This window comes from Heterodontus francisci, chromosome 1 (genome assembly GCF_036365525.1).
Source record: "Heterodontus francisci isolate sHetFra1 chromosome 1, sHetFra1.hap1, whole genome shotgun sequence".
Classification (NCBI taxonomy): Eukaryota; Metazoa; Chordata; class Chondrichthyes; order Heterodontiformes; family Heterodontidae; genus Heterodontus; species Heterodontus francisci.
In genome coordinates, this window is record NC_090371.1 from 225,669,693 (window position 1) to 225,682,625 (window position 12,933).

The following is a 12,933-nucleotide window of genomic DNA, read 5'->3' on the forward strand; positions in this document are numbered from 1 at the left end:
TGGTAAAGATCTGTCTCAAAAATGCCAGAAGGCAAAATATAACCAAAATTTAAGCTTGCTCCAAAATAAATAAGATGAACCTTTATTTTTGCTATAATCTTGGCAATGTTTTCAGCCCCCGGTCTTCAGTTAAACTTGATCACTTTGTGATATGAGTATCCACCTTGTGCTAAATTTTTTGATACAAAATTTTCCAAGAGCAATTTATATGTAAGAGAGTTCAGCTTCATGGTGATTCACGAGTCAGTGAAACGTCTGAAGGATTTTGTAAAAGTTCATTTTTTCCTACTGTTGGTATGGTCTCTTGCAATGGCCACATTTCCAAGAGGATGAATGATGGTGCATAGTTTTTCTGGCTTCGTTTGTTTACAAATCCTCTATTTTTATAGTTGTACCAATACTGTAGTATCATTTCCTTGAAAGGTCGAGTTGTTAGAGTGTAGAGGATTGGGTTCAATGCACTATTAATAGGCAATATGAATATGACTACCCATGAACTTATGGTACCTGATTAGAAAATACAAAAAAATTGAGAATCCATTTAAAAACCCATAACATTACATTCAATTCTGTTATCCCAGGCCCACTGAATACGATGGGCCTGATAGCATAAATCCATGTCTTCAGTCTTCATTTCATGTAAATACCTGGAAGCCCTTACTTTTATCACATGTATAGGAAATTATTAGCTATTTAAAAAAAAAAAGTACAATGGATTTTATGCTTGATACTGTGACAAGTATGCATTTTCAACAGGTTTAAATAATATTTGCATATCGGTCTCAGTTTTATCAATTTCATAGTTCATAAGTTGCATTTTCAATGCTGCAGTGAGTGCTACTTTGCAAACTGATAATCTGCACATTCCAAGTTCCATTTATATGCCGGAGATACTTGGAGACTAATTCATTTACATATCTTGTAGCAAGTAAGCCGTTTCAATGTAATTTATTCCCCTTCTACAGTACAGTTCTAAAGCGGGTGTTTGTACACAACTCTTTGAAGGTGGGAGGGCAGGTTAACAAAGCAGTTATTTTTAATTCAGTCCTGGGACGGACAAGACTAGCATTTATTGCCCATCCTTAATTGCCCTTGAGGTGGTGGTGGTGAGCTGTCTTCTCAAATTGCTGCAGTCCGTCTGGTGAAGGTACTCCCACAGTGCTGATAGGCAGGGAGTTCCAGGATTTTGACCTAGCTATTATGAAGGAAAATCTATATATTTCCAAGTTAGGATGGTATGTGACTTTGAGGGGAACGTGGAGGCTCATTTATCCTACAAAACTCAGGTAATTTATCAGTAATTATAAGGTTTTATTAGTAAAGTTTACTAGCAGTAATAAAGCTCATTGGGAACAGTAGGGTTTATTAATTATAAGTTAATTAAGTAAAAATAAATTAATTATCACATAATAAAACTGCCAGGGCAGGTGATGTATTGTGACTGCATGATGTGGGAGTCTGGATGCCAGTGTGATCCAGGGCAAACACAACAGCAGTAAATGTCTGCAACTGCAGAAGCTTTGGCTCAGAGTTTATGAGCTGGAGGCCGAGCTGCAGACACTGCGACACATCAGGGATGGGGAAAGTTACCTGGCCACTTTGTAACAGGAGGTGGTCACACCCCTTATGATAGGGTTTTTTGATCTGGTCCATGGTCAGGGCCAGGAGGGTGTGACTGTGAGTGAGGCATGTATGGGGACCCAGAACGTAGAAGTGGAGTTGCCTCAGCCTTTGCAATTATTTAACAGGTTTGAGAGTCTTGCAATCTGTCTGGGCTGCAAAGTGGATGAGTAAACTGACCATGGCACCATGGAACAGGAAGGCATTCAAGCGGCAGGAATTAATAGGAATGTAGTGGTAGTACGGGATTGCATAGTCAGGAGGATAGACACAGTTCTCTGCAGCCGAGAGCGAGTGTCCAGACAGCTGTGTTGTCTGCCCGGTGCCAGGGTTCGGGACATTCTCTCTGGGCTGGAGAAGAACTTTCAATGGGGGGGGAAGGATCCAGTGGTTGTGGTCCACGTACTTTCCAACGACATAGGTTGAACTATGAAAGAGGTTGTGCTGAGGGAGTATGAGCAGCTAGGGTATAAATTAAAAAGCAGAGCCTCGAAAGTAATAATCTCTGGATTATTACCTGAGCCACGAGCAAATTGGCATAGGGTAAATAAGATTAGAGAGTTAAAGATTGGTGTGGGAGAAATGGGTTTCAACTCGTGCGGCACTGGCACCAGTACCGGGGATGTGGGAGCTGTACAGTTGGGACGGTCTTCACCTGAATCGTGCCGGGACCAGTGTTCTGGCAAGTTGTATAACTAGGGCGGTAGAGAGGGCTTTAAGTAGTGGGGGCGAGGGATCAAGATTGAGAAGATGTGGTAAATTAAGTAGAGAAGGCAAGGCAAGAGAGCAAGGTAGCAATAAGGGAAATGATGATCAGACTGTGGCAGGAAAGGACAGAGTGTAGAAACCTAAGAGTGCACAAGCAGATAAGACTAGAGTAAAAATAGTAAAAAGACAGAACTAAAGGCTCTGTATCTGAATGCACATAGCATTTGTAACAAAGCAGATGAATTGACAGCGCAAATAGTAATAAATACGTATAATCTGATAGCCATTACAGAGACATGGCTGCAAGATGACAAAGACTGGGACCTGAATATACAAGGGTACATGACATTTAGGAAAGACAGGATGCTAAGAAAAGGTAGATGCGTAGCTCTGTTAGTTAAGGATGATATTGGTACAATAGAGATAGATCAAGATGTAGAATCAGTTTGGGTAGAGATGAGAAATAGTAAAGGTAAGAAGTCACTTGTGGGAGTGGTTTATAGGCCCTCTAACAGTAACCATGCTGTAGGACAGGGTATACAGGATGAAATAATGGGGGCTTGTGAGAAAGGTACGATGATAATCATGGGTGATTTTAATCTACATATAGAATAGATGAATCAGATTGGCAAAGGTAGCCTGGATGATGAATTCAAAGAGTGTTTTCGGGACAGTTTCTTGGAGTAGCATGTTCTAGAGCCAACTGGAGAGCAGGCTATACTAGATTTGATTCTGTGCAATGAGACAGGATTAATTAATGACCTCATAGTGAAGGCATCCCTAGGTAGCAGTTATCATAATATGACCGAATTTCACTTTCAGTTTGAGGGAGGGAAGGGTGAATCTAAGACTACTGTGACAAAACCACATTTACCAAATGGAAACATATCAATTTCATCATATGGAACACTATTTGAACTTTTACTGGAGATTGAACATAACTTGTTTAAAAAGACCACAGAGCTGAACGGTGAAAACATGGCTGCACATTTGCATTCTGAGATACAGTTGCATAGAGAGACAATGGGAGTGCTCCCTGATTCAATTAGCAAGATGGATTTTGTCTATAGTGATGATCAAAAGATATTGAGAGCCATTGGCTGTATAAGAGCCAGCACTCCACCACCACGCACCACCACCCCCACCCCGCCAACTGCATGTGTATAGTAAGCTTTGAAGAATCAACAACCCTCTCAGGCGATGTGGTTTCAGACTAAGAGCTGGTCACATGTCTAACCTGCTGACCAACCTGGTAATTGATTGAATTGTGCCTCACAGAAAGGTTTGGGGCAGACTACAATTGAACTTCAAGAAGAAAGCACTGCTCTCTCCCTGTCTCTCTTTCTCTAGCAAAGTTCCAGAGACCCACAGAAGCAACTTAAGCCTCAAGACAGAATACCCCTGTAGCCTTCTGGTACCAGTGAAACAAGTTTGAAAGTGTGCATTGGGCCCCAATGAGAATTGCAAGATTTAACTCCAATCAAGGTCTTTACATCCAAACCAAAGACAGTAAACTGAATTCCACTGACTACTCCAACCTATCCCCTCTTAATTTTTTCTCCTCCTTTGTATCTATTTGTGTATATGTTCATCGCTAATGCATGCTAGCTTGGTTGTATCACATATTTTTAGTAACTTTAACTGTGTTAGGGTTAATAAATTTACACGTTTCTTGTCTAAACCTGAGAAAGCCTGTCTGGCTCCTTTAGAATTACAATTAGAGAGCAGTGAGCAAGGACTCATTGAAGGGAAGCTAAAAACATGGTGTTTTAAAAGTTAAACCCTGTTACGGCCAAACCAGGAAAGGGGCAAGAGGGAAGCCTGAGACCCCCTCCTCACCTGATCATAAAAATAAGTCCATGGGATCCAGGGAAATGCAGCAAGATGGATACAAATTGGCTCAGTGGCAGGAAACAAAGGGTAATTGTTGACGGGCGATTTTGCGACTGGAGGGCTGTTTCCAGTGGTGTTCCGCAGGGCTCAGTACTGGGTCCCCTGCTTTTTGTGGTATATATTAACGATTTGGACATAAATGTAGGGGGCATGATCAAGAAGTTTGCACACGACACAAAAATTGGCCATGTGGTAGACAGCGAGGAGGCTAGTTGTAGGCTGCAGGAAGATATTGGTGCTCTGGTCAGATGGGCAGAAAAGTGGAAAATGGAATTCAACTTGGAGAAGTGTGAGGTGATGCATTTGGGGAGGTCAAACAAGGCAAAGGAATACACGATAAATGAGAAAATACTGAGAAGTGTAGAGGAAGTGAGGGACCTTGGAGTGAATGTCCACAGATCCCTGAAGGTGCAGAATAGGTCCTATGGTGGTGAATAGGCATATGGAATCCGAACCTTTATTAGCCGAAGTATAGAATACAAGAGCAGGGAGGTTATGTTGGAAATGTATAACTCATTGGTTAGGCTACAACTTGAGTACTGTGTGCAGTTCTGGTCACCAATTTAAAGAAAGCATGTAATTGCACTAGAGAGGGTACAGAGGAGATTTAAGAGGATGTTGCCAGGACTGGAAAAATACAGCTATGAGGAAAGATTGGATAGACTGTGGTAGTTCTCCTTGGAACAGAGAAGGTTGAGGGGAGATCTGATTGAAATGTTCAAAACTTTGAGGGGCCTGGATAGAGTGGATATGAAGGGCCTATTCACCTTAGCAGAGAGGTCAGTGACTAGGAGGCATAGGTTTAAAGTGGTTAGTAGAAAAATTAGAGGGGAGATGAGGAAAAGTTTTTTCACCCAGAGGGTGGTTGGGGTCTGGAATTCACTACCTGAAAGGGTAGTTGAGGCAGCAACCCTCAACTCATTCAAAAGGAGTCTGGAAATGCACCTTAAGTGCCGTGATCTGCAGGGCTACGGACCAAATGCTGGAAGGTGGGAGTAGAATGAATGGATCGATTTTCAGCCGGCACAGATACCATGGGCCAAGTGGCCTCTTTCTGTGATTTAAACTTGCTATGATTCCATAATTCTAAGCTTAAATAAGGGCAATTATGACGGCATGAAGGCAGAGCTGGTAAAGTAAACTGGCAAATTAGGTCAAAGGATAGGTCAACAAACATTTATGGAGATATTTCAGAATACTCAGAAAACATTCATTCCAGTGAGAAAGAAAGACTCTAGGGGAAGGACACTCCATCCATGTCTAATGGAGGAAGTTAAAGATAGTATCAAATTGAAAGAAAAAGCATATAATTCTGCAAAGATGAGTGGCAGGTCAGAAGATTGGGCAGAATATAAATAACAGCAAAGAATGACTAAAATGTTACTAAAGAGGGAGAAATTACAGTAAGAGAGAAAGCTAGCTAGAAATATAACAGTTTCTACAAATAGTTAAAAAAGAACAGAATAAGTAAAGTGAGCGTTGGTACTCTAGAGAGTGAATCTGGGGAATTAATAATGGAAAATAAGGAGATGGCAGATGAATTGAACAGATATTTTGCATCTGTCTTCACTGTAGAAGATACAAATAACATTCCAGAAATAGTTGTGAATCAGCAGGCGAAAGGGAGGAAGGAACTTAAAACAATTACAATCACCAGGGAAACGGTACCGAAAAAATTAGTAGAACTAAAAGCTGACAAGTCCCTAGGTCCTGATGGACTTCACCCTTGGTCTTAAAAGAAATGACTACTGAGATAGTAGATGCATTGGTTTTAATTTTCCAAAATTCCCTAGGTTCTGGAAAGGTCCCATCAGGTTGGAAAATAATGAATGTGACTCCTCTATTCAAGAAAGGAGGGAGACAGAGAGCAGGAATCTAGAGACCAGTTAGCTTAACATCTGTCATAGGGAAAATGCTGGAATCTATTATTAAGGAGGTTATAGTGGAGCACTTAGAAAATCTCAATGTAATCAGGCAGAATCAACATGGTTTTATGAAGGGGAAATCATGTTTTACTAAGTTATTGGAGTTCTTTGAGGAAGTAACAAACAATGTGGTGTTGTGATACTTTTTTTTGGGGGGGGGGAAATCTGTGGTGTGTCTTTAAGTCAGCAAAGGATCAGTACTGTTTTAAGAACAAGTAAGTATCAGGAGTTATCAAGAAGGTGCATTCTGTTTGCCATTGGATACAATCTTATAGAGAGGGAACCAATCAATTTCAGCTCGTGCATTCGGGATGCCTTGGACACAGCCACTCAGAGACTGAGGTTAAATATACAATGTTGCGATTAACTTTTTCAAACTAGCTGAAAAATTGGCTTTTGACAAGCACAGACACAGATGTCTGCCAGCCTATACTGAAGGAAATAGGAGAGCTCTCCCTCTGTCTGTTTAAAACCTATTTATTATACTCTCTCAAAATTTTAAAGAAGCTTCAAGCCAGATTAATTTCTTAAAAGAAAATAACCAATTCCTTTAACTACTGAACTGTAATTGTTGTGTTCATCGCTGGAAAAGAAGAGCATCACTTTAACTGCTGAACTAGACTACTGACTGTCTTACTGTTGAGGAATCTTTTTTTCCCATCAGATGGCTACGAGGACTTCAAGCAATCTTAGACTGTTCCACATTGGAAGATTCCACTTCAACAGGAGCGTAAATCTGCAAGAACTTTGTTACTTTCTTTTTCAAATGTTGTTTATATCTTAGTAGTGTTTAAGAATTTAGTTTTCTCTAATAAACATTTAAGTTAGTTGATTTAAGATATCTGGTTTGCCTCATTTGGGGGTTAATAGATGATTCAATTCGGCTGTAGTTTTCTTTAATTTGGAAAGTTTAAAGTGATATGTTAGGTGATCTGTGGAGGGATGGGACTGAATTGGCAATGCATTTCTCCCACCGCAATCAGAATCATATATTTTGATTGGGAGCTTTGTCTTGAGCGGTCAGTCGTAACAGTGGATAAAGGGGAAATCTGTGGATGTGCTATACATAGATTTCCAGAAGGCATTTGACAAGGTGCCAGATCAAAGGTTACTAGCAAAATAAGAGCTCATGGCATTGGGGGTAACTTATTAACATGGATAGAGAATTGGTTAGTGAACAGGAAACAGAGAGTAGGCATAACTGGGTCATTTTTGGGTTGGCAAGATATGACAAGTGGAATGCCACAGGGATCAATGCTGGCACCTCAACTATTCACAATTTATATCAATGATTTAGATGAAGGGACTGAATGTATGGTTGCTAAATTTGCTGATGACACAAAGATAGGTAGGAAAGTGAGTTGTGAAGAGGACATGAGGAGTCTGCAAAGGGATATAGGCAGGTTAAGTGAGTGAGCAAAGATTTGGCAGATGGAGTATAATGTGGGAAAATGTGAACTTATCCACTTTGGCAGGAAGAATAGTAAAGCAGCATATTATTTAAATGGAGAGAGATTGCATAACCCTGAGGTACAGAGGGATCTGGGTGACCTGGTACATGAATTACAAAAGGTTGGTATGCAGGTACAGCAAGTGCTTAGGAAGGCAAATGGAATGTTGTTTACTGCAAGGGGAATGGAATATAAAAGTAGAGATGTTTTGCTACGGTTGTATAGGGTATTGCTGAGACCACATCTGGAGTGCTGTGTACAGTTTTGGTCTCCTTATTTCAGAAATGATATAAATGTGTCAGAGGCCATTCAGAGAAGGTTCACTCGACTGATAACAGGGATGGTGGGGAGGTTATCCTATGGACAAAGTTTGGACAGGTTGGGTCTGTATCCACTGGAGTTTCGAAGAATGAGAGGTGATCTTATTGAAACATATGAGATCCTGAGCGGACTTGATTGGGTGGGTGCTTCCACTTGCGGGAGAGACTAGAACTAGGGGATACAGTTTAAAAATAAGGGGTCGCCTATTTAAGAGAGAGATGAGGAGAAATGTTTTCTCTCAGAGGGTTGTGAATCCTTGGAACTCTCTTCCCCAGAGAGCAGTGGAGGCAGGGTCATTGAATATTTTTAAGGCAGAGGTAGATAAATTTTTGACTAACAAGGGCGTCAAAGGGTAGCAGGGGTAGGCGGGAAAGTGGAGTTGCGGCCACAATCAGATTAGCCATGATCTTATTGAATGGCAGAGCAGGCTCAAAGGGGTTAAATGGCCTACTCCTGCTCCTAATTCGTATGCTCGTATGACTTTCTAGCGGTGGGCAGAGCTACTGCCTCCATGTTAAATCGTGGCCAGCGAGTACAAATACCAGGAACTTATGCTAAACCTATATAAAACACTAATTCAGCACCAGCTGGAATATTCTGGTCACTGCACATTAGGAAGGATGTGACGGCTTTGGTGAGGGTACAGAAGAGATTTACTGGAACAGTTCCAGGGATGGGAGATTACAGCTATGCAGATAGACAGGGGCTGGGGTTCTCCTTAGAGCAGAAGAGGCTAATAGGAGATCTGATAGAGGTATTTGAAAGGTTCAGATAGTGTAAATAGAGAGAAACAGATTTCAATGGCTGAAGGATCGACAACCAGAGGGCACAGATTTACAGTGATTGGCAAAAGAACTAGAAGCGACATGAGGAAAACCTTTTTTTTACACACAAGTGGTTATGATTTGGAATGCATTGCCTGATAGGGTGAGGGATACAGATTCAACAGCCACCTTCAGAAGGGAATTGGATAACAACTTGAAGGAGAAAAAAACTGAAGGCTATGAGAAAAGAGCTGGGGCATAGGACTAACTAAATTGCTCTTCGAAGGAGCCCCTGCTGATTTGATGGGAGAATGGCCTCCTTCTGTGCTGAATTATGTTATGAATCTATGACGTGCTGTTCTTTCTTCTCATGTGCTCTGTTTGACTGTTTCTCCTGTTTCTGATCACTCAGTATTTAGTTTGATGAGGAATTCCAAGCAAATGATAATGTTCAATTAAAGCTTAAAAGAAAAAAAGGGAACAAATGCAGGAAAAAAGTCTGATAAAAGTAACATTTGCTGTTTTTGTGAAGAATAGTGTACAGTTCTACATCGGTAACTGTATTTTAGTTTTAGTTTTTTTTTAGTTTTAGAGATACAGCACTGAAACAGGCCCTTCAGCCCACCGAGTTTGTGCCGACCATTAACAACCCATTTATACTAATCCTACACTAATCCCATAGTCCTACCACATCCTCACCTGTCCCGATATTCCCCTACCACCTACCTATACTAGTGACAATTTATAATGGCCAATTCACCTATCAACCTGCAAGTCTTTTGGCTGTGGGAGGAAACCGGAGCACTCGGAGGAAACCCACGCAGACACAGGGAGAACTTGCAAACTCCACACAGGCAGTACCCAGAATTGAACCCGGGTCGCTGGAGCTGTGAGGCTGCGGCACTAACCAATGGGCCACAGTGCCGCCCATTGTTCCTTATCTGGTTACATCAAAGCAAATTTAACATTCACCCATACTTTGATTCAGTTTATTGTATAGATTACATCTGAAAAATCAATGTTTATAATGAATTTGAAACTGAGACACTTCAAGAAATCCAGTATAAACAGTATAGATTTATTTATTTCTGGCACATATAGAATAAAACCATTTGCCTAGTGGCTTAGGGCATAGTGGATTCATGTCTACTGACGCTTGATATCAGAGTAATTCATATTCATGCCAGTAATTTCCCACAAGGTTAATTCTTTTTTTCTCGGGGGTGGGGGTCAGTCGTCTAGAAAGGATAATTTAACTCAAGGATGAGTGAACACTGAGACTTATCACCCTAAGCTGCTTATGAACTTCTATTAGGAAATAACTGCAGACCTGTTACTCCTAGTCACTCATGATCTACTTACCCACCATTGTGTCCGGGGGATGATAAGCAGCAGTTCAAAATTAAAAGTAAGTTTCTTGACCTTTAGGGAAATGTGGGAAGTGAGAGACTGCAAGAAACTGGCATAAAGAAGCTGATGGAAAACTCACACTGATAGAAGGTTCCTATGAAGCATAATAACTTCATGTTACACTCAAGATAGTTACAGGGAATTATGCTCTGTTCAGTTACTGCAGAGCTGAATGAATGCTGATAGATATAAATTTGGTATGTGTTTGTTTGCTTATTTAATGGATTGGACTGTAATCATATCAACAGTATGCAAAAAGGAGGAACACTCTTCTCCTTAGTGGCTATTCATTAAATATAACTGCCTAAAAAGTCAACCAAATAATGAGGAAATTTTTAAAGCTAATTTTTAATGTAGTATCTGAGTCCTTACTATTAGAGTTAGAGATGTACAGGCTCTACCTATTATTGGGAAGATAACTTGGATCTGTGCTACAAGGCTGAAAGAATGACTTTCTGTAATTGTGGAACTTTATAACTTCAGAACTAGGAAGGCCATGCTGTGTTTTAGTGGCATATTTTGTAAGGTGAACATCAGTGCTAAGATTTACATGTAAATTATCTTCCTCTCCTCTATGTGTATCTGGTAGTGTGCACCCTCTACTTTGCTGACAGGTCTGATTCACAATACTTGGGAGACATTGATAAGGCAGGCAGGCAACTGAGAAAAAAAATCTGGGTCTTTAAATAGAGAGTATTCGATGACCTACCTGGTATTTCTACTTGACGTACAGACAAAATTTTTAATACGAAAATAGGAATCCAACAAAGAGCATCTGTGAATACGATGAAGAAGAAGCGTTTAGCGATGGTCACTTCCTTTTTAATGTGGTTGCTGATTTCTGTTGCCATTGTACTAGTTTGATGAATATTGTAGAACATACTTCCATAGGAAAATACAATCACTATGAAAGCGACAAGGTTTAGACCTGCAAAAACAAAACAAAATTTTATAAAATATATATATATATACACATTTAATAAATCAACTACTGACATTTAAGTTGTTTTATAATTGCCTTTTTCCAGCTGCAAATTTCTGACCGTACATTTTAACATTCAACATAGCGAATGTTTGGAAAACCATTGCTTCAAATGTGTGACAGAAAATATATATTGCAAATAGTGAAAGAAATAAAGTACTTGGATTCAATGTTTGGGAAATTTAAGCAGACAAATGATCATGAAAATGACTAAGAATCGAACAATCACAAAGTTCAAGTTAGTCTAGGGTATCTGATTAAATCAGTAGAAAAGCAGAAGCAGTTGTTCTCAATTAGACTAAAATCTTGAATATAAATATGTAATATTGTTGTAATGGTAAAGTTATGTTACAATGCAGTAATACACTTTGAATTCATATGATGCTATGAATTGTGAAACACATTGAATAATATTAGAGACCATAAAATGTGCTATTTAAATTGGATGGTATTGTTTCTTGTCAAAATATAATCCGAAAATGGAAATTAATTTAATATGTAAGCATATATTCCTCAAAAATATACATATATCTCTGCAGACCAAATTATATCCCAAAGACTCAGTCACACTGCTGTTTCTTTAGTTAAAAGGTTTAAAATAAGACTTACTGAATCACATATTAACTGTGGTCAGCAGCTACAGAATACAAAGCTCAAGCAGCAAGCTCTCTGTTATATTGCAGTCTGTAAATTATGCTCTACCCATCAAAAGAAAACTGATGCATGTAAACTCTGCTCCACTATAGGTAATTTTTTTAATGTTTTGACAGCATTGGAAAGAACACTCATTCTCTTCAAATGTTAAAAAAAAAACTTCAAGTAAGCTGAAAAGTACTCCAGAGGTCCAATGGATCACTGAGCACTTTTAAAGTTGGCTTCACACTGCAGTGCAGTTAGGCTTCACACCATGCTAAGGACAGGCATTATGAGAATACCTTCCCAAGGGATCTTGCACCACATGGAGTTAGATCCATAAAACCATGTAGGTTTACAGTACAGAAGGAGGCCATTTGTCTCATTGTATCTGGGCTGGCTGTTTGTTAGAGTAATCCAAAACTAATCCCACAGCTCTGCCCAATCCACTTGGTTGGCATCCTTCCATTTACGAAAGATGATGGACACGCAGCAAACAATCCATTTAGGTGGGGTGTCTTCTCCTAGTGCACCTTTGCTGATGACTGTGAAGGCCAAACCTTGAAAGGCAGGTACTGCCACAAGTGCTGCACGTGAAGCTGCCTAGTGATGCTGTGAGTTGTTGTTTTTGATGTTTCGCCTGTTGCCAAGCTGCTGTAGCAACTGGTCATCGTGGTAGTGCACGCCAGTCCACGGGATGTGTCACCAATTCCCTCTTTCGACAGCTAGTGACTCCCAGGTGTGATAGTTGACATTTAGGGTCTTCATGTCATGCTTGCATCCTTGAAGCGGAACTTTAGGTGCCCCACCTGTCGTCTGCCCCAGTTACCTCACCATACAGAAGATCTTTGCCCAATCTCCACAGCTAGGTATTTTCCCCTGCTTCAAATATTTATCCACTTTTTCCTTAAATTATGCAATGATCTCTACTTCAACCACCCCCTGTGGTACAGCATTCCATCCTACAACAGCACTCTAGCCAAAGAGTTCTTATCTCAAATAGAAAGTGCTGGAAGTACTCAGCAGGTTTGGCAACATCTGTGGAGAGAGAAACAGAGTTAACGTTTCAGGTCTGTGACCTTTCATCAGAACTGTCAAAAGTTAGAAATGTAATCGGCTTTGAACAAGGGAAAGGGGGAAGAAGAACAAAAGGGAAGGTATGTGATAGGGCAGAGGGCAGGATAGATTAACAACAGTGATGTCACACAACAAACGGCAAAGGGAGT

At 40.2% G+C, this 12,933-nt stretch overlaps 1 protein-coding gene across 1 annotated transcript in view; it reads right to left on the minus strand.

The window, feature by feature from the left end:
* Window positions 1-226: 226 nt before the first annotated feature.
* Window positions 227-12,933, minus strand: part of rxfp1 (relaxin family peptide receptor 1) — a 224,134-nt gene continuing 211,427 nt past the window's right edge. The window contains exons 18-19 of the mRNA XM_068033983.1: window positions 10,802-11,020; window positions 227-507 (exon numbers count right to left, since the gene is read on the minus strand). Coding sequence (XP_067890084.1) covers window positions 227-507; window positions 10,802-11,020 — 500 coding nt within the window. The remainder of the gene's footprint in view (window positions 508-10,801; window positions 11,021-12,933) is intronic.